This window comes from Bombyx mandarina, chromosome 06 (assembly GCF_030267445.1).
Source record: "Bombyx mandarina strain Sakado chromosome 06, ASM3026744v2".
In the NCBI taxonomy this organism is placed as follows: Eukaryota; Metazoa; Arthropoda; class Insecta; order Lepidoptera; family Bombycidae; genus Bombyx; species Bombyx mandarina.
This window is the reverse complement of record NC_143213.1, coordinates 3,555,995-3,577,318: the sequence shown is the minus strand read 5'-3', so window position 1 is coordinate 3,577,318 and position 21,324 is coordinate 3,555,995. Positions and strand designations below refer to the sequence as shown.

At 35.2% G+C, this 21,324-nt stretch overlaps 1 protein-coding gene across 11 annotated transcripts in view; it reads left to right on the top strand.

Moving 5' to 3' along the window:
- The window catches only part of LOC114239888 (uncharacterized), a 471,744-nt gene that overhangs the window by 226,418 nt on the left and 224,002 nt on the right, over positions 1 to 21,324 (top strand). The window contains exons 5-6 of one of the 11 annotated variants that reach the window (XM_089728039.1): positions 7,600 to 7,749; positions 10,377 to 12,369. The exons of 9 other annotated variants lie outside the window; for them this stretch is intronic. In XM_089728039.1, coding sequence (XP_089584165.1) covers positions 7,600 to 7,749; positions 10,377 to 10,564 — 338 coding nt within the window. In that variant the 3' untranslated portion in view covers positions 10,565 to 12,369. Of the gene's footprint in view, positions 1 to 7,599; positions 7,750 to 10,376; positions 12,370 to 16,591; positions 18,591 to 21,324 lie in introns of those variants that run through there. One more of the 11 variants, XM_089728066.1, reaches the window with a different exon arrangement.

Here is a 21,324-nt window from a genome sequence, read left to right as displayed (position 1 = left end):
ACTTTAAAATATAACACAAATAATTCTTTGTAAATTTAATATAATTATTTAGAGCAAAAATAAACAAGGTTTGGTGGAAAACGTATTTTTATAATAAAGTTTGAAAATCAGTAAGTAATCCGTATCCGAAATTATCAAGTTTTAAATTTAATTGCACGAGGTCGCTAAAATATGTTTTCACGCTCATTATTCATTACATATTTTTTTTATTGCTTAGATGTGTGGACGAGCTCACAGCCCACCTGGTGTTAAGTGGTTACTGGAGCCCATAGACATCTACAACGTAAATGCGCCACACACCTTGAGATATGGTTCTAAGGTCTCAGTATAGTCACAACGGCTGCCCCACCCTTCAAACCGAAACGCATTACTGCTTCACGGCAGAATTAGGCGGGGCGGTGGTACCTACCCGTGCGGACTCACAAGAGGTCCTATCAGCAGTAATTACGCAAATTATAATTTTGCCGGTTTGATTTTTATTGCACGATGTTATTCCTTCATCGTGGAAGTCAATCGTGAACATTTGCCGAGTACGTATTTCATTAGAAAAATTGGTACCCGCCTGCGGGATTCGAACACCGATGTATCGCTATATACTAATGCACCGGATGTCTTATCCTTTAGGCCACGACGACTTCAATTACATTTATGATTGAATAATGACTTGTAAATATAATTTTCAGGGCCGTACATTATCAATAAATCGAAACGCAATCAAACGTTAGTCTTCCAAGGTATTAGATATAGGCAAAATGGGCAAAGTGCGCGGAAAATTCGTTGGCGATGTACCACACACGGCAGGTTCGGATGCAGAGCCATCATACATACCATAGACGGAATGATAGTACATTTTATTAATGAGCACACAACAGATTTTGATAATTAATATAAGCGGTCATATAAGTATTTACCTTTGATTTCAAGATGATTAGCTCTGACGTAATTTCAAGATTTGATGGGTAAGATTATTTAGTTTTTTTTTTATTGTCTGTGTAGGCGGACGAGCATACGGCCCACATGATGGTGAGTGGTTACCGTCGCCCATGGACTTCAGCAATGCCTGGGGTAGAGCCAAGCCGCTGCCTGCCTTGCCACAGTTATCTGACGCCAGTATTATTTAGTGCCCAACGCGTGAAAGTGTGTATCAATAATAAACTCTAAAAACCAGACCAACAAATTAAAATCATAAAATTGTAACAGATAAACGGAAGTCAATAGAAAAAACTATCTAACAATCAATTATAAATATGTATTTTGACCACGTGTCAAGTAGTGCGGGTTGACAATACGCTCTAGTACCTATCAGTAAAGTTGACGGATGAGAAGCATATTTAAAAAAAAAAGAAGAAAGTAAGGAAGCGATGATTTTGTACCTAATGAAAATTTTAGTCGTACATTCATTTTCATAATTTTCGTCACAATGTGGTCTACACTGTGTTTTAGCTACAAAGACAGTAATCACGTAGCGAAGCTAAAATGTAAAATCACAAATTATACATCCAAATATGTCCGTTGCGTTTATTACTTAAGCGACAAAGCTACTAGAAAAATATTTAATATTAAAGGTACCTAATTAGTATATTAATAAATTATGTATTATTATCTTAATAGCTCTATTATTTTAAAATGATATTGCGATTTCGGCGTAGAATAGCGCTATTCATCTCAAAATGGCCAGCAGTTTTATCTGAGTATTGTATCAAGCGTGAGTTTGATTACCCATCCACACAACAAAACGATATGTCGTTTGGAAAATAAATTGTTTAAGCGTATTACGAGTATTCTTTTTTATTTTCTTCTTTCTCATTATACAGGGTGTGTTTTTAACGTATTCAAAAACGCTACCATTGACAGACACACATTCAAATTTTTTTATTATTTTGTATCGTAATCATAATATTTAGATGCATAATTCAGTAAATGAATTGTATCCTGGTTTACCTTAGTGTCATGGTTCATTCACATTTCAGCTTCGAGAATCGACTCTCTACAGCCTGTATATTTATTTACATAAAGAATTACTAAATCACTGATATTTTATCTAGATATTTAAGCAGATGCCTCACAACTGTTTACTGAAAATGTTATTTCTTTCAGGTTACGACATCCTTCGTTCGTTAAAAGGGAAACCATTAATGAGATACGGCAGATACACTTACTATCAGAAGGCGATATACAACAGGAAGATACGTTGGATGTGCTCCACGCATCACAACAAGGGATGCAGCGCTGCTGTATACACGTTTGACGGAAACATATTCAAAATAACGAGCGAACATAATCATTAACAATATACATATATATATATATCGACGCTTGAAAGGCAAACGTGGCTAAGCGACAATGCGTAAACTTTACAGTAGACTAATTTAAAGTTGAAATACCTGAAAACAAAATTTATTTTAAGCTGTAGGATTGAAATGATTTTAATAGACCTAGAAATATATATTTTATTGCGCTTCGAATATGGTTATTGCCTATCATTTATGTACAAAGCAGTTATTGTCGCTTAGTCACGTTTGCTTTTCAAGCGTCGAATTATAATGTAGCTATATTGTTTATACTCAGACCGATCTGAGATGAGGACCATGTTATGAAATCGTTTCTAACCTTTAACAAGAAAGGAGGAGATTATTAATTCGATTGTTATTTTTTATGTGCGACCCGATTTCGATGAATTTTTTTTTTATTTAAATATTAATCTCATATACACTAACTAATTTTTTAAGACCCGACCAGTAGTTTTCGAGTTACCCTAAAAACATACATATTTATTTCATTGGTTTCGACGGCTACATTGATGTTTCCTTCTGTTGGTTTTCTTTTTTCAAATCAAATTTTCTTATATGTTCCATTAATAGATTAAGATAATTTTTGTGTTTTTGAAAAGTTAGCCTTCATATCCTTTATATTGGTATGGTAGAGAAGTGTCTCGGTATTATGAAGAAATTAGATCGGGAAAAAGCATCATGCGGTGATAGAGTCCAGACTGGGCACATATCAGCTTGTTCTCTTTTTGTCTAATTCATATATAGATACGCAAAATGAAGTGTTCTTTCGTTGGTTAAAATAGACAAGCTATCCCACAGACCACCAGATGCTAAGCGGCTACCGAAAATCAGAACGCATACGTCGCTGCCCAGTTCGAAGCTTAAATCGTAACTGAACGCATGATTACTTCGTGTAAAAAGCAGATAGTATTTACATACCTTTGGCAACCTGTCAGTGTATTGACATCATTGTTGGCATTGGTATGTGTTACTTTGGAATCAGTCGTTTTATCTGTACATACTAAAATAAAATCTCTTTAAATTATGAATTAAAAGATATGACTTACGTAATGTTAAAAATAACAACGTGTTGATTACTCTTCGAACTTGCCGTCTTTTAACCGGGTACCTGCCGCATTTTTGGTAATGAGGCACAGGAATTCCGGATATTATAACCGGTGGTAGGACCTTTTGTGAGTCCGCACGGGTAGGTGCCACCGCCCTGCCTATTGCTGCCGTGAAGCAGTAATGCGTTTCGGCTTGAAGGGCGGGGCAGCCGTTGTAACTATACTAAGACCTTAGAACTTATAACTCAAGGTGGGTGGCGTATTTACGTTGTAGATGTCTATGGGCTCCAGTAACCACTTAACACCAGGTGGGTTGTAAGCTCGTCCACTCATCTAAGCAATGAAAAAGAAAAAAAAAACAGCTCACTGTCCGACAATTTCTGTAATATGATGATACGCTTTCGACACGAACGGAAGTAAATATTGTGCCTTCATAAAATGTATTTTAAGATCATGTAATCTGTAAGTTTGCTTTATAGCATATTATACTTTTTTTTTAATTAACACTGAATAAATAAGTACACACATTGAGTGATTTTTTGTTCAATAACTGGAAAGTGGCGAAAACTGGGACATTTTTTGATATTCACATTGGAAAACGTTTTATCCTAATGCTAAGCTCATTGATTTTTTAATTTTAGAAAATAAATCGTTCCAGAATATAGGTTTAGTCCCACAATAGTCTTGTTTAATTGAATTATTATCGATAACATTAAGATACATTTTCATGTTTCTCTTGAGAAACTCTTAACTATTATAAGCATTGACGCGTTTACAGATCGTTAAACTAATACATATTTTGTTTAACATGATATTCCTACTACATAGTAACTGTATTATTTTCATAAATCTAATAATGTTGTTTACGTAATGTATTTTGAAAATAAAATTATTTTTTATGTATTTGAATTTTTTAACTGTCACAAATGAGATTACATCTCGATATGAGAACAACAAGGCCGGTTCTACTTTATGCTACAATCAGGTTTGTGCGTTTTAGTGAAGTTTTGGCACTAAAATGTTATTCTGTCTTTTTTTTGGGATTTCAAAAGCATTGCAACACTGGAAATAGGAGAGAGCTGATTTTAATCACATTAATATATTAATTATCGATCCCTGACCACGATATTCACTTTAATAACATCCAGACATGTGTGGTCCTAATATCCCCCGGTCTCTAGTATACCCGTGATCATAGCGCGTGCAACACGCCGAACTATCCGGGAACTCATTAGTAGTGAAAAACGTGATAAGAACTCCTTAAATAATAGGGCTTAAAATGCCAAAAGGGATACAGGTTTTGTTTTTTATTATATTTATTTATTTTTTATTGCTATACATTATTATTATGGATCGAGCTCACAGTTAAGTGATTGTTGAAGCCGAAAGACATCATGACGTCAGGTTAGCTTCGTTGGTGCGGGTGGGGTTATAATGTGCACCTTACAACAACCACGTAAACGAAAGAAAGTCAGTTTTGTTTCAATTTGTGTCATTTTCAATTGACATAATTCATTACACATGCTATGTAAGCAAAATGAAACCATATTCGGGTATTGCGTGCATTTTTAGGTGATGGTACCTATTAGATACTAACTCGCCTTGGCATTATGTGGGTTAATTCGGACTAAGCCCGATGATTTTGTAGGGGATCCTCACTTATTGACAAAGCCTCTGATCCCCGTCCGTATAGAACTAGAACGGAAGCAGATAAGGGAGAACCAGAAAGCTTGTTAATAACCGAGGTAATTAATATTGCAGCTCGGGACATACATTATGAGTTCGTGATCAATCCAAGAGGTAATCGAATTTTGATAGTGAACGGTGTGAAATACAGACAGAACGGACACAGGAAGAATAAGATTCGATGGCGCTGTACCACACACGAGCGGAAAGGATGCAAAGCAATCGTGCACACCGTCGACGATGATATTGTTTATCATTATGATGGTCATTTTTATTAACAGTACGTTTTGCGCTCGTGGTTCGTTGCCACAACACGTGCGCGGTTTTTTTAAAACCAGCTCATTAAATTAAACCAGCCACTAACAAGTGTACCGCTTGTCGGCTTGTTGCTGTATGATATTATATGATGTTTTATTATGTTATTAGGGCGTATTTGATGTCCGCTTCGATAAGTACAACCAACCTGGCTATTTCTGCTAAAAGCTTGGACAAAGAAATGTCCCTATATAGTGTTTTTAAAAAAAATAGCATATATTATAACAAAATGTTACTTTTAATTTTTATCGATTTTCTTGAATTAAATTACTGTACGTTTATTAGTTTTAATTTTCACGAGGACCAAGATATAGAACATAATTATTTTATTATTATTAAATTACTTTATTTTTGTCTATTCAATAAGATATTTAATGTTCAAAATACAAATATAATTTTATCAGATATTATTTGTATTTTAATTTGTGTTATTACTTTGTTACTTATCTTATCATAAACGTAACTGAAAGTTAACGTGATAATAAATGTTTGTGTAATGATTTAACAGATTTTTTATAAAAATACCAGATACTTGGACAGATTTAGGTCAAATCACAAACAATTACAAAGAACACCTATCCTAAATCGCCTATGATCATTTAGTTGTTCTGTAGAAGATATTTTTTTTAATAATTTAATCTCATAACACACATTATTACAACTCATTCTAATGAAATACTTAAAAAAGCTAACTTAGAATATAAACTACAAATTTATATTGAACACTTAACTAATGAATATACTAAGAGAAACATTACCGGGATCAGATAACTTAATCGATTGACCTTATAATATTAGAAAAAGAAGAAGAGGTCTAAGTCCTCAAATGGCGTAACTTGGGTAAGCCTTTTTTCGGATGGGGGCCAAACCTCCTACGAGGTCCCCGCGCCTAGGGGGCGCACGGGGTATGTGGGACTTGACGATCTGCAAGGTGTAACTTGGATAAGCCTGCTACAAGGTGAACCGATGACGAAATGACGGTCGCAAGAAACCGCTGGACGAGGGCACAGAAAATCCCCCCTATCTTATCTAGGCCCTGTCTCGGGCAGGCAATGGTCGTCGGCCGCGAATGCAGGGGAGTCGTTTAGTGAGCGGGCCTTTACCATTTCTGGCCACTGAGTCCCACATATCCCGCTCGTCCCCTTGGTGCGGGAGCCTCTTAGGAGATTCGGCTCCGGCCCAAAAAAAAAGTTCAGGTTCAGTAAACTAAAATTATTAATCAATGGTAATATGTAAACAATAATGACTTATAGTTTTTCTGATAACGTCACAGAATTTTAATCAAAATGCTGTTTACTTTTCAGCGGTATTCGCGAAATCCAAACGAGGAAGGGATTTAATAAAAATAGGTAACTTCTCCTTCTTTAACAAAAGGATCACTGGATTGAAGACTTTATGGGTGTGCTCCACTCATCATTCGAAAGGATGTCGTGCCTTGATTTACACATTAGATTGTGAAATTATTAGAATTAAAAACGTTCACAATCATCTGTAACAATAAGGAAAATTTCAATGAAAAAAAAAACTAGGCTTAATATTTTTCTGAATTAAACCCTGTTCTACTGTAGATCTGTCCACCAAATTATGTTCCTATGAAATAGAAGAATAATAAATAATCTCACCTGTAATTTTTGTCTTTTCTTTAAAAGAACACCAGTCAAGTAAATTCTGAGTCATATTTAAAGAGCCCCGTGTAAGTTTTGTACGACTCTTTTGATTCGAGAACGTATTGCAAATATGCGCAGAATGCCAGACTATTGATGGGTCAACACAAAATTTGAATTTGATTGCAAAGCATAAAATTTCGATATTTTAGATCGTAATTAGATGAAAAAAAGTAAATGGCATCAAACAGTTTGCTTTTGAACTTTAATAAATTGACCACATATGAAACAAAATGCATCAGCATCGTATTAACACTTTCGTGTCATTTTAAGTTTTTCTGAGCTTGTACAAAACACATGATCGTTGTTTATGACTCGAGTGCCATCTAGTGGCACTGTGTAAACGTAAACACCCCACTCTCATAGCGCGGTTTTTTTGAAAGTAATAAAATTAATAAAAATTTATAAAAACATTGAAAAATGAGTATTATTACTATAACTATCACAAAAGCAAACTTTATACAAAAAAAAAAAAGGTATTTTATTTTCGTTTTTGTGAATAATTAACCGGAAAAACCTAGTACAAACGTTAGGACAAAGAACGATTATTTTTTTTTGTAGAGTTTAATCTTTAACACAGGAAATCATGCATTTCAGCGACGTATGTTACATCAAGACGTGGAACTCAACTGCTAAGCGTTGGGGGATTCACGTTCTGTCACAAAAGAAGCACGGGATTGAAAACCGAATGGAAATGCTCGACGCACAACTCTAGAGGTTGCCCGGCTCTCGTGCACACAATAGAAGGTAGCGTTGTCAAGATGAGGAATTTACATAACCATTACGCTATACACGACTGAAGGTGAAAGTTACTGTTTTGTAATTTGTACTCAACAAATGTTCACGATTGACTTCCACGGTGAAGGAATAACATCGTGTAATAAAAGTGAAACACGCAAAATTATAATTTGCGTAATTACTGGTGGTAGGAGCTCTTGTGAGTCCGCACGGGTAGGTACCACCGCCTTGCCTATTTCTGCCGTGAAGCAGTAATGCGTTTCGGGTTGAAGGGTGGGGCAGCCGTTGTAACTAAACTGAGATCTTAGAACTTATATCTCAAGGTGGGTGGCGCATTTACGTTATAGATGTCCATGGGCTCCAGTAACCACTTAACACCAGGTGGGCTGTGAGCTCGTCCACCCATCTAAGCAATAAAAAAAATATTACGCAAGGGTATTTAGATTATATCTTCCGTCCACTTCGGCTATTGTTAATGTCTGAAATAAAGTAAAAGTAAACGACATTGCTCAAGTTAGCTTCCCTGTTCGTATTTTGTTTAAAAAAAAGTGTTTTAAATGACGATTATACATTCAAAACGTTAGTGAGTAAATATAAAATATTTTTTGTATTCATACCAATGAGGAATTGTTGCAATTAAAACCAAATGTGAATAATTAAGTAAATTGTTAAAGGCTTATGTTTCGTCCGCACGGTGCGTTTTGTTATCTTTGCCATGTGAGTCATAAAAGTTAATTTATAAATTGTAAATGAGTCCATACAGAGTCCATACACGGAATTTGGCATGGTTCCAACCAAAAAATGGGAGCTACAGTAGAGGGTGATAAAATGGATTTTATTGATTGACCACTCCAGTTCTCGTCACAATAGCGAGATGAAATACATATATACCTACTAGTTTTTCATGGCATTTAAACAAACAAATATGTCGTAATCTTGTTTAAATGTTTTCGGTCTAAAGAATAACAAAGACACTATTAATATTATTGTTCGTAATTGTATGGAATCTGTCGATGAAAACAGTACTGAACGATGAGGTAGGAATACATATTAAAATATAAAAAATTGTATTTTTATGCTTGCATCCTTCCTTATTGTTGAATCAAAAGAAGACAGTAAATTCTTCCTACTTACTGTTATACGTGTAACGTGTGTTTAGTTAATACCTGTTTTAACTTTTTGTACAATATATTTGTAAATACATTTAAAATCGGTAGGTAAATTATAAGGGCATATAGGGTCTTGTTGAACTAAATCATATAGTTTTCTAAATGTTTATTAAAACTTTATTAATAATATTATAAAATATTTTATTATATAATATAATAAATTAAATAATTATGTGTAATGTTTTTGTCTTTTGTAAATGAATATTAGAAATGTGAATTAAAAATATTTTTATTAATATAACTTATATTGGATATTTCTTTTTACTTATCGGTTATGTTAATTTAATTGTTTGGGTGATTAACAGGTAAAATATCTATCAAATGAAAGAGTTAACATAAATATTAACATATTATATACATCTTACACATACATGATCATAATTTTTTTTTTAAATTTTTTTTTACTAAATCGCGCCACGTTAACTGATCCCGTAGTAAGTTCGTAAAGAACTTGTGTTACAGGTACCAGATAACGGAAATAAATGTAAGATTTTTATTATACACATACATATATTTAATATACATCCATAACCCTGGAAAATACATTTTTTTTATATTTAAAACCCGCGACCCCCTTGTGTAGTGACCATGTCACTTACCACTACACCAGACGGCCGTTAAATTACAATTACACTTAATGTGTGAGATCTATGGTACAAACATCGACACTTCAATTTCAAAGGGTAAAAATTATGTTCTTAAGAGATAATTAGGAAGTTGTAGATTTACCCATGTTTTGTTGTTAATAATTATATTAAATTAATTTGAAATTATTTTTACTTATTCTTATTCTTCTTATTCTTCTTCTTATTCTTTTTTGCCTTTCGCGGTTGAGACGATGGGCCCTTGGGGCCCTGAAGCAAAGAAATTTTTAACAGAAATCTCCAAACGCTTGAAGGAGGTTACAAATGATGCTAAGGCTGGCTGGTACTTTGCACAGAGAGTGAGTCTGGCTGTCCAACGAGGCAACGTAGCCAGTATCTTGGGGACTGTGCCTCCTTCAAGCGCGTTGGAAGATCTGTTCTACTGTGTGGGTTGAGTTATAATACAAAAAAAAAATATGCAAATAAATGAAATTTACATTTTTACTTATAAATGATTTAAGGATGACACATATTAATGCAGTGGAAAAGGGCAAGTTTTACATATATTTTTTTATATCCATTCGTTAGTGTATAGCATACATACATATATGTATATGCATTTAGAAATAATGAAATTAATATTACGTATAGTGGTTAAGCAGCATTATTCATAGACTTGTAACTGACTCTATAGAAGTGAAGTTTTGATATTGTTCTTTTCAAGTCATTTAAACATATCCAGTGAGTCATCTATTTGCATACTGTATTTCTTACAATCAGTCGTATGAGTGAAAATGATATGTGATCAAAGTCACATGTTTTTTATTTTATTTTTGTTTCTGAAGCTTATGATGTATGTGTAACAAAATTGTTTTAATTCCAGTCTCATACGTGATGTCATCACGAGGGAAGACTCTTCTAAGCGTCGATGGCTTCACATTCTGTTGCCAAAGGGCCGTGGGGCCGAAAATTCAATGGTTGTGCTCCACTCACAACAGTCGAGGATGCAAGGCCAGAGCACATACGATCGAAAATGAATTGGTTAAACTAAAAAACTGCCACAATCACTAGAATGTTAATAAGTTTTACAAAAAAATATTTATTCTGTGAATTTGGCCTTTTTTAATACGCTTTTATTAGCTTTAGACAGACAAGTTAGTATGTAATTACAATTACAAGGCTCATTAGACTTGTCATGACCATAACGTGGCTTCGGGCTTTAATTATATTCATATTTGATTGCCGGAAGAATTGTAGCGCTGACATTATTTGTTTTCAGTAGCCTTTTACGAAATTATCAGCCTTAGGAGTCCACAGACATCAGAAAGGGAAAACTACTACCCAGTTTGAGACGTGGGTGGAAGTCTTACTTGTATTGCTCGACGGCTTCCTCACCATTCGAATCGGATTACATGGCTTCGCGACATAGATTTATATATTTTATGATATATGTAGATAACCCTACGACATTAAGAAAAAAATGTTGAGTACCAAACCTTTTATGCTTTTATTAGCTTCAGACGTATGTATATTAGTATGTAACGGAATCTTTGAACATGATTTTGACCTCCTTCAAAACGTCGAATTACCTCGAAATTTGGTGTACTTATTAAGGAACGATGACGATTCACTATTAAAAAAATAATAGAAAGAAAAGAAATTGAAAAAACCTGAAATTCAACAAACAAAAAAAATGTTTAAAAGAAGTAACAAAATAAGGCAGGGGATGTACTTTATGCTGGCTGGTATGGTATGTGTGCTGGAACTGTGTGATGACGGGAGATGATTCCGCATTACGACGGCTCCTGCATCGAAGCACAGAGAAACAGTATTCTTGGTGGTTCTTCGATCTTCCGTCTTTGTTTCTGCTATTCCGTCTTTTCTTCTTGTGGGTCATGACTCCCCCAACTGGTATTTTTCTGTACTACCACAAATCTACAACTAACTTCCTACCACTTACTCATCATTATCCTGCCATTCTCCCAGTTACCTGGGGCCGGCGCAACCTGTTTTCTCCTTCCATACTCTTTTATCATACACCATTTCTTCGCTCACTCCCCTCTTACCCATATCGTCTTTCACGCAATCCATCCATTTCTTCTTAGGTCTACCTCTTCCTCTATATCCTTCCATATTCATAGTTAACATTTTCTTACCAACCTCATTTTCATCTCGTCTCGAAAAGGAATGTGTGAGTCACATGTCCTACCACTTACTAATTAACTTAAATACGTTGAGGTTTATTATATCGCTTGTGCCATGCCTCTGCTGCATTACAATGCATATCCACGCTTTACTACATACCATTGAAGGGGAGTGCGTGGACCGCTTTTCTGCATCAGAGTCCTCGCTTCCTCGCCCTATTATATAGCTTATTCCTGTGGAGGCACTTATATGACCTTTCAGGTCTCACAGCCGTCGAGGGTCATTTATCTCCGTACGATAATCGGGGAGTTCAGGAGATTCGGCGGCAAGTTTTACCAACTGGTGGTCTGGGGTGCAGTGGAGCATATCCCGTAGGATCCATTTTCAGCTCGACCGTACATATCACATGCGAATCTAAACATGACCTCCTCGAGTGACTTCACACATACACTCGACAGCCAAGCGATGAGGTCATTTCTTACGTATCCTTACTTGCTCCCTGGATGCTTTTAACTTTACTTTTTGTATAGCAGAAAATAGGCATCCGAGCTCAAAAGCTTACCCGAAGTTCGGGAGCCCGTCCGTGTAGAAATGTAAATATCGCCTTTTACCTTGAGATTTCAGACGATACTATTGTAAAGAACTTGTTTTATTAACAAAATATATTAAATATTTTGACATATGCAGTAAAAATTGTGATATATTTAATAAAAAAGTTATCTAATGAAGAAGTTTTCATTGTTTCCCAAGTATAACGTCTGTCCCATGGAGCCAGAACAATGATTAGCGGCTGAAGTAAGTTATGTGATTGGTACCTCCAGTGTGTAAGATTACATTCCAATAAGCCTAAATCCTTTAAAAAGTATATTTATTACATTTTATTATGCACCTGAATTTATCACAAATTTCAATAGGAATCATGTTTCAAACTTTCAAAAATTTGATCACTTGGATTTTTTATGTTAATTCCCAAATTTATTTACTTTTCATTGTTATTTTTTATTTATGAAATAATAATTATTTTCAGTGTCGTATGTTCAATCACAAAAAGGTAAAATGCTACTTAACATTGACGGTTACACGTTTTCTTGCCGAAAAGACAATGGCTTCAAAAGGCGATGGGTTTGCTCAACTCACAACGGTAAGAAATGTCTGGCTTACGTCCATACTGTGGAAGGAACTGTTGTGAAAGTAAAAAACGAACACAATCACGGAATTAATAAAAATAAATAAATAGCGTTTGGTGGAAGGAACAGGAGCGAGTAAAAGAACCCTAAAAGGTTTCTGGGATGATTCTCTGTCCCTAATAATAAAACAAAGAATAAACCGAGGAAGTAGTTTTAATTTATTTTTCATGTTATTTTTTTTATTAATTATTTTTTTAATTAATACTTAATTTATAATAATAACTAATAATAAATTAATTAATAATAATAAATAAATAACTTGTTTTAAAAAAAAATTAATTTAATTTACCCCGGAAAATTTCTTCCTTCCTATTTTTTTATTCGCGTTTATGTTGTTTAGTTGTGGAGTTGCATAGTTTTGTAGCACTAGTGAAGGGATATAATAAATTGTTAGGTTTTAAAAAAAAAAATTTGCTTAATTGGGTGGACGAGCTCACGGCCCACCTGGTGTTCCGTGGTCACCGGAGCCCATTAAGATCAACCACGGAAATGCCGCCGTCCATCTTTGACATAAGTTCTAAGTCTCAGTTTATACACAACAACGGCAGTCCCGCCCTTCAAACCGAAACGCATAGCTGCTTTACGGCAGAAATAGGCAGGGTGGTGGCATCCACCCGTGTACGTTCACATGACGCCCTATCACCAGCACACACTCTTAATTTTATACCGCCTATCGGGTTTTCCGCGGATTGTAGCGGCGGAATAATACCCGGAGACAGCCTCGCCGCGGTGCCAATTGTTGTCATTATTATTTATTCTCCATTATTATTATTTCTTTATAACTTACACCTAACTACAACTACTATCTACACTATATACATAATGACAACAGTCAGCAATGACGGAGTAAGACCCGCCACCGGCTCCATGCCGGGGCCCCAACTCTACTGGTTAGAGGAGGGGATACAACCATTCGTGGCGCTCACTTGTACCAGACTCCCCTGTCGGGGCAGACCGGAGCAGGGAAGAACCGAAAGGTCTTCCCAGAAGGAAGAGTGGACCACCTACGGGGAGAGCGAAAAGATGGATCTCTGAGGGTACCCCTATGCTGGGGGGAGAGATGACGAATGTGGACAGCTCAGTCCCGTGAGAGCGCACAGCATGAGCGCGGGGGTTCAGGAGCTTCCTTGGCAACGCTCAACCATCAGGTAGTCTAGTGTATGTTGTGGAGGTGGAGGTTCGTGGAATCCACCATCAGCGCGCTCTTACATTCCAATATAAATTCAACCAAAGAGTATGTATATAAATAAAGACTATACTGTCGGTTTCCCCGGGCGACACCGTGCAGGTTCTGGCCGAAATAATCGTAGCCGGTTAACACTTGCATTAACCGGAAGGTCGCGGCCTATTCAGTTCGCGATGACCGGGCAGACCGCCTCAACAGTCTGCCAACCGTAAGACGGGTTCGCCAAACGGCGAGACCAGCCCTCCGACACGAACCGCCTAGATTAGAGCCTTCGCGCTCGAACCACATCTTCGCCTGGGCGCCGTTTCCCTTAGAACAGAGGTCGCTACGCCATGTGTAATCCTTGGCCGTCTACATGTCCCAAGGTGGCCCACCGACAAGATAAAAAAATGGTGAAAAAAAAAGAAAAAAAATGATCAACTTTTATACCACGGTAAGTGATAAAATATTTGTATTTAAAAATTTAAAACATCTAAAAGATTACTTCACAGGTGATTTCTTACGTTATAAAATGATTTGCAAGTACTCATGTACCTGGTACCATACTGGTGGTAGAACCTCTTGTGAGTCCGCACGGGTAGGTACCACCGCCCTGCCTATTTCTGCCGTGAAGCAGTAATGCGTTTCGGTTTGAAGCGTGGGGCAGCCGTTGTCACTACATTGAGACCTTAGAACTTATATCTCAAGGTGGGTGGCGCATTTACGTTGTAGATGTCTATGGGCTCCAGTAACCACTTAACACCAGGTGGGCTGTGAGCTCGTCCACCCATGTAAGCAAAAAGTCGATTTCGATATGTTGGTGGTATTTTGGTCGGCGTAGTGCTGGCTTTTAACAACTGTTGTGTTATCATTATATATATATTTTTTTACAACAAATTTATAACGATGAGCTCACCAAGCATACTTTTCATTTAAATACTCACTACTGCTTTTGCCACGTACCATCCGGCTATGGAATGAGCTCCCCTCCACAGTGTTTCCCGAACGCTATGACATGTCCTTCTTCAAACGAGGCTTGTGGAGAGTATTAAGCAGTAGGCAGCGGCTTGGCTCTGCTCCTGGCATTGCTGAAGTCCATGGGCGACGGTAACCACTTACCATCAGGTGGGCCGTACGCTCGTCTGCCTACAAAGGCAATAAAAAAATAAAAAATAAAAATACGTCTCGATACTCATACTTTAGTAAGCCATGTAATAAAATGCGATCAAATATTCTGTTTCAGTTACCTATGTGAAGTCGCGTCGAGGTAAGACGCTTCTAAGTGTTGACGGCTTCACGTTTTGCCTACAGAGTGTCACTGGTGTCAAATTCAGATGGGTCTGTTCGACACACAATCACAGGAAATGCCGTGCAGTTATACACACGGTTGAAGGTGTTATAATTAAAATGAATAACGGTCATAACCATGAGATGCCTTACAAACCTTCCAATGATCTGCTCCATTGAAATCCCTGGAAACGTATTATTTAGATAAAGATGGAATGTAATTTGTTTGTATCATGACAATCCGATGCTGATGACACAAAAATCTGAAAGGACTTAATATGATGGATTTTACTTAAATTAAAACCTTTCAATTTTTGTTTAATATTAATGATCTATATATGAAATCAATCAATAAAATTTTCATTTTTTACATTAATCCAAACATCGCTGTATTAGTGTTACATTGTATCGTGTATTTTAGCCTCAAATGACGTCACACGTAAAGAAGTTGCCAGCTGTTGCAAGTTTAACTGAGTGTTGTAAATCAGAGCTGACCGGTCTTCATATCGCCGAATTACTCAATAAAATGCCTATATTTTGTTTTTTAAATATTAATTGAATAATAATTGTGTCCGAAAACTATTTGCTGTGGTAAGTGTAAATAGCAGCATAGATTTTCCGTGGTAGATAGCGAACATAATGTTGCAGTTCTGTGACTTTATCTCATAGTGATGTCGTTTTACTGAGGTTCAAAGACCGCAGTATCACCACAACGACCCAAAGCGTATAGTGGCAGATTCTCCCCCACCTGGTCCAAAAAAGTCACACTAAAATATAAACCAATATTTTAAAACAACTTTCGTAATAAAAACCTTATGTCTAACTTTGTTTTAAAGGTTTGTATTATAACACATCTGTCTAAGACTTTTTAGATAGCTGTGTATTTTTGTATATACAAGTATAACAGTATAAAATTGTTATTATTTATGCAATAAGGGGATAAGTACACCCGTTGGTAACTTAGTAATCAATACTAATGTACTCCTTCCAAGTATCCGTTATTTTACGCTATTGAAACTCCAGTCTCAGGTCTCAAATTGGCAATGACATTTGTAATGTGATGTGTATGAGCTGAGTCAAACGCTTAACCTGTTTAGCCGTGGCTCTTTCAACGATATGGCTATAAAAAGAGGCTTGTGGAGAGTATTAAGCGGTAGGCAGCGGCTTGGCTCTGCCCCTGGCATTGCTGAAGTCCATGGGCGACGGTAACCACTCACCATCAGGTGGGCCGTACACTCGTCTGCCTATAAGGGCAGTAATAAAAAAACAAGAAAAAAACATGTTTTCACTTTACAAATAAATTTACAATTTCAGTTATATTCACAAAGTCAACCCGCGGGAGAACTCTTCTCACTTTGGACGGTTACACGTTTTGCGTGCAAAACGTTTCAGGCATGAAAAAAAGATGGATTTGCTCTACGCACAACACGAAGGGATGTCGTGCCGTTATACACACAATAGAAAACATGATAGTCAAGATAAAAAACGAACATAATCATGGAGCTGTTTCAAATCGAAGTCATGATTTTTATTATCAAACAAAAGACGTTTACCCCTGGCAATAGGTCTAATCTATACTAATATATAAATCTACAGTGGTTTTTACGGATGTTCCGTTATAACTACTGAACCATGCATCCGATTGACTTGAAACTGGGTATCCATGTAGAAAATACATGTACTTAATGGATAGGCTAATATTTATATGAGTGTTGGATTCCCTACACCAGTTGCGGGGGCGTTAATGATGAGAATCTTTGTGGGGGTGAGAAATAATAATGCTAATTTTAAATGCCCAGCGAAGCGGACGGGTACAGCTAGTAATATATAATACTTTAAAGTGGTAGCTAACTGACGGAACGTTAAATTATAAAAAGTTAAAAAACACGAAAATAATCTGGAATCGGCTGAAGTGCGGAAACTCTTCGAGGGTAAACAGGATACGCTTGCCAGCTGATCCGTACTTTGCTAAAAGACAGATATACGCTAACCTTAGTAAATGGATATTGTTTTCTGGTTCACCTTAATGTAATTTATTTTCGTAGCGGCTTCGTGATCTCCTGATATTCTCTAACATCACTTTGTTTTATGCAAGTTCTAAGGCTGATTATTCAACTGTAACTCTAGAATATTACTAACTTTAAAAAAACGTATGACATAGACTGCTGCTTAGACATTTCCAATGTCTATTAGAGACAGTAACTACATACTACGGGGTTGAACAAAAGCACGCCGCACGCCAAAAAAATTTATGTACTAAAAAATTTTTTATTTAATTGCTGTAATCCATCAATATTTTAAAATTTCAATTGTATTAAAATTAATAACCCTTCGTATTGACTATTAGAGTAGTATTTATTGACACTAGATTTATATAGGTATATAAGATAGGAAAGACATGTAAGGAAATCACAATTATGTAGGTTCGTGTGTAATGATTTTAGTTTTTTCTTACGCCTTCGATATTATAGTCTCTTATTTTTAGGTAAATTATTTAAAGAAATTTTATCTTAAAAATGGGAACATAGGTTAAAACCATTCCTTTCCTTGTGTCTCTAAAGTATAACAAATATCGTGTACCAATTCTATGTTCTGTCAATTTTGAAGGATGTCGATTACGTTTCAAACATTTTGTCATTTGTCCTTTGTCGCGCAAAATGATAATGTATTAAATTTTTAACTCCCATCTATCAAATCAAATCAAAAAAGTTTTATTGAACATAAATGAAAGTACATACTTGTTGAACGTCAAAAGAACTACCGCCAATTCACAAGAATTAGCCTCGGTCCTGAGAAGAATTGGCAAGAAACTCAGCGGGCAGGTCATTTTTTTTTTTTTTTTTAATAAGTACAGACAGTGTCTAATACAGACAAGCCAATAAGCCACAGTCGGAGCTAAGCCAAACTGTGCCTACTACAATTACTGCCACTACTAACGTTTGGCTAAAATAGTTTTTATTTTGTGAGTTCATAATTAAAGGTAATATAATTTAAATTAATTTTTTAGTAACTTTTACCTACAATCTATCATGACATTAACTTAGAAAAACTCAAAAGAAAGGGAAACCAAAAACAAATGACCATGAGTTTTAACCTAACACTATTTTGTGTATTATTAATTGTAATAGAAAATCAGTATTATTTTTTCCGTATTATTTTTTTGGATATCTAATTTGAGATTATGTAATAGTGTTGTCATCGTTTATAATTTTAATTTAATTAAATAATTTTTAATTAGTTTTACACATCTTTATTATGATTAATAAATTTTGTATACAATTGAAAAATTTAAACATGAATTGAAACAGGAAAATTAATTTTCTTTTGCATCTGATCAAATATATTTTTTTTAAATATTCGGTAATTTTCGTTTACTTTAAAACTGTTTTTGATACTCATTTGAAAACAATAAAATATCAGTTAAAAGAAATGCTGTGTTTTTAATGAAAGCTTAGGGATTCAGAGGCATAACTTTCGTTTAGTTACATACATTATATTTTCATACATTAAGACTTCTTAAATACTAATACTAGGGATGTTTGCGTATTGTAGTGTTTTAAACAAGTACGGAAAGTGATAATGAAGTAATAATAAGTGATAATGATCTTATCTACTTACCAATGAAAGGCCCATCAAAACTGAAAAGTCGTTTAAGAAATTAGCCCGAAAAATTAAAAAAAACAAACAGTAGACTATATAAAAAAACGTGTTCGTAAACAGTTCGTAAATATGAACAAATAACCACCTGACCTGGGAGATTTTAGGAATGTGATTAAAAACCTTTTACGGTTTCACGCTTATCAAATATATATTTGATTTAAATGTTATTTTTCCTTTGGTAAAATGCTTGGTCGCATGATTTTATTTTTATTTTCGAATAATCTAATAAGTATTTGTTTAGTTTCTATTGCAGAGAGTTCTTTTTTGTGTTCTCGAAAGGAGTTTGATTAAATCAAAGTATAATACTTACTAAATTATTTGTGTTGTGTTCCAGGGATGTTCATAACATCAAGACGCGGACGAGTTCAATTGAGCTTCGGAGGTTACACTTTCACTTCGAAGACAGTGCGAGGCCCCCGTTCTATATGGGTATGTGCCACCCACTGCTTCAAGGGCTGCCGGGCACGGGTGCACACCCTCAACAATTTTATTATCAAATTCCTTAACGGTCACACTCACTAGTACCTAATTTTCTGCTATGATTGAGTCGCTAGTTCATATGTATATATCAAATAGCGTTGATTGTGTGTTGTGCTGTTAGCACGACATCGGAGGCATCAATTCTCGACATTAGAGTCATGAGGTCGAATATTTCAACTTTTCTAATTGAACATTTTATGTTACTAATGCCGGTTATAGACAATGACAACTCAAGCTTAGATTCATTTTCGATTTCATTTTGTCACTAACATTTTGTTTTATGTAAAGGCGGAAAAAAGGTTTGTTTCCAGTTTTTGACTTGTACCTCGTCAGTAGCTTCTAAACAAAAAAAAAAAAGAATATCGGTCTGCAAACACAGAACTGTTGTATCTTGGTCTCTATTCTTTCTCTTTGGACAGATTTATAACAAGGTTTTAAAAAATAAATATTTTTACTAAAAATCACGGCATAGTTGCAGAAAGGTAAAAAAGATATTTTTTTCGGAGACTATATCCGACCTCATGTTTCTGATCATTTAGGCTGCTATGTTTTTATTCTTGACAACTTCGCTCTCACAAAACTTGGATAATTAATTATTATTTTCTATTTTTAGATTATTATCACTAAACTTTTGTGCACAATGAATTGTATTAAAACAGTAGGGGCCAAAAGAGAATCGAAGTAGTAGTGAAATTTGTTTGAAGTTACTAAGTAATTTTGCACAAAAAAATGTTTGGATGTTTGAATCTACGCAACATGTTATTTTTAAGAATGAGGTCATATCAATGATATTAGAACACTTTCCAGTGACTTCTGTTCTTTATTTGCACTATAAAGATCTACTGAGTATAAGCTAGGATATGACATGCGATTTACGTTGATAATTTGTAAGTCACAAAAACATTACTAATAATTCGGGAGTTCTATTTTTTAATCCGATTATCCGGTGTTTGGCACAAATGTAGCGTAAGAAAAAAAAACTAAGTCCACATTTAGAATAATAGTTACTATATTTAGTATAAGCGAACTTAAATTATAAAGTGTGAACTACGTTAGAGGCCTGAATTATTGGACGATATCGTCATTAAATATTTTGGAATTTGACGCTCCATTATTTTCTATAGACTTCGAACGTAGCGGTTGACAATTCGAATCTACTATTATCAAATAACGTTTCTAAACTAGGATTTGTCATGGACTCGAATACACATACCAGGATAAGAATAATTGCATCTGATTTTGAACGAGATAAACTCTGAGTAACAAATATTTAAAATGTAAATACGAAATCCAATTGAGGATTGAATATAATACACTGGGGTCCGGTAGTCAGAGTTAATAACAGATAGACACGGCGATCAAACAGTCTGGCATTATATATAGTGACATTTATATTACATATTTAGTTCATATTACTTTACGAACATGACAGCTTAAAACACTTAAAGAAATAATAATTTATAAGAGTACTTTTAATAGATACACATAAAATAAAGGTTAAAGGTGTCGCAGGCGTGGAGCCACCGCGTTTTGTTGAGTTCATTCATGCTTTTAATTAATCATAGCAGACCTGATAATTACCGTGGTCTGAGCAAAATGCTCAAATAAAACCTAAAAAAGGGACACTTTAAATACGTAGCAATCATTTGCTACGCTCAAGATAAATACTTGTAGTTTTAATATGTTTATGTTACAAGAATTAGTTAACTAAGACGAAGACATCCGACAAAAGAAACACGGTTCATGCGTCAATTGGTTTTAAAATGAGATACATTTTAGTAAAAAGCATCTTTAGGTCGAATCCCATTATCATCTATGTTTTCGGAATATGTTTTTTTCATCTCAACTGGAACTTCGAAAAAAATTCTCAATTACTTTATTTATATTTAAGGCACGTAGTCAATATA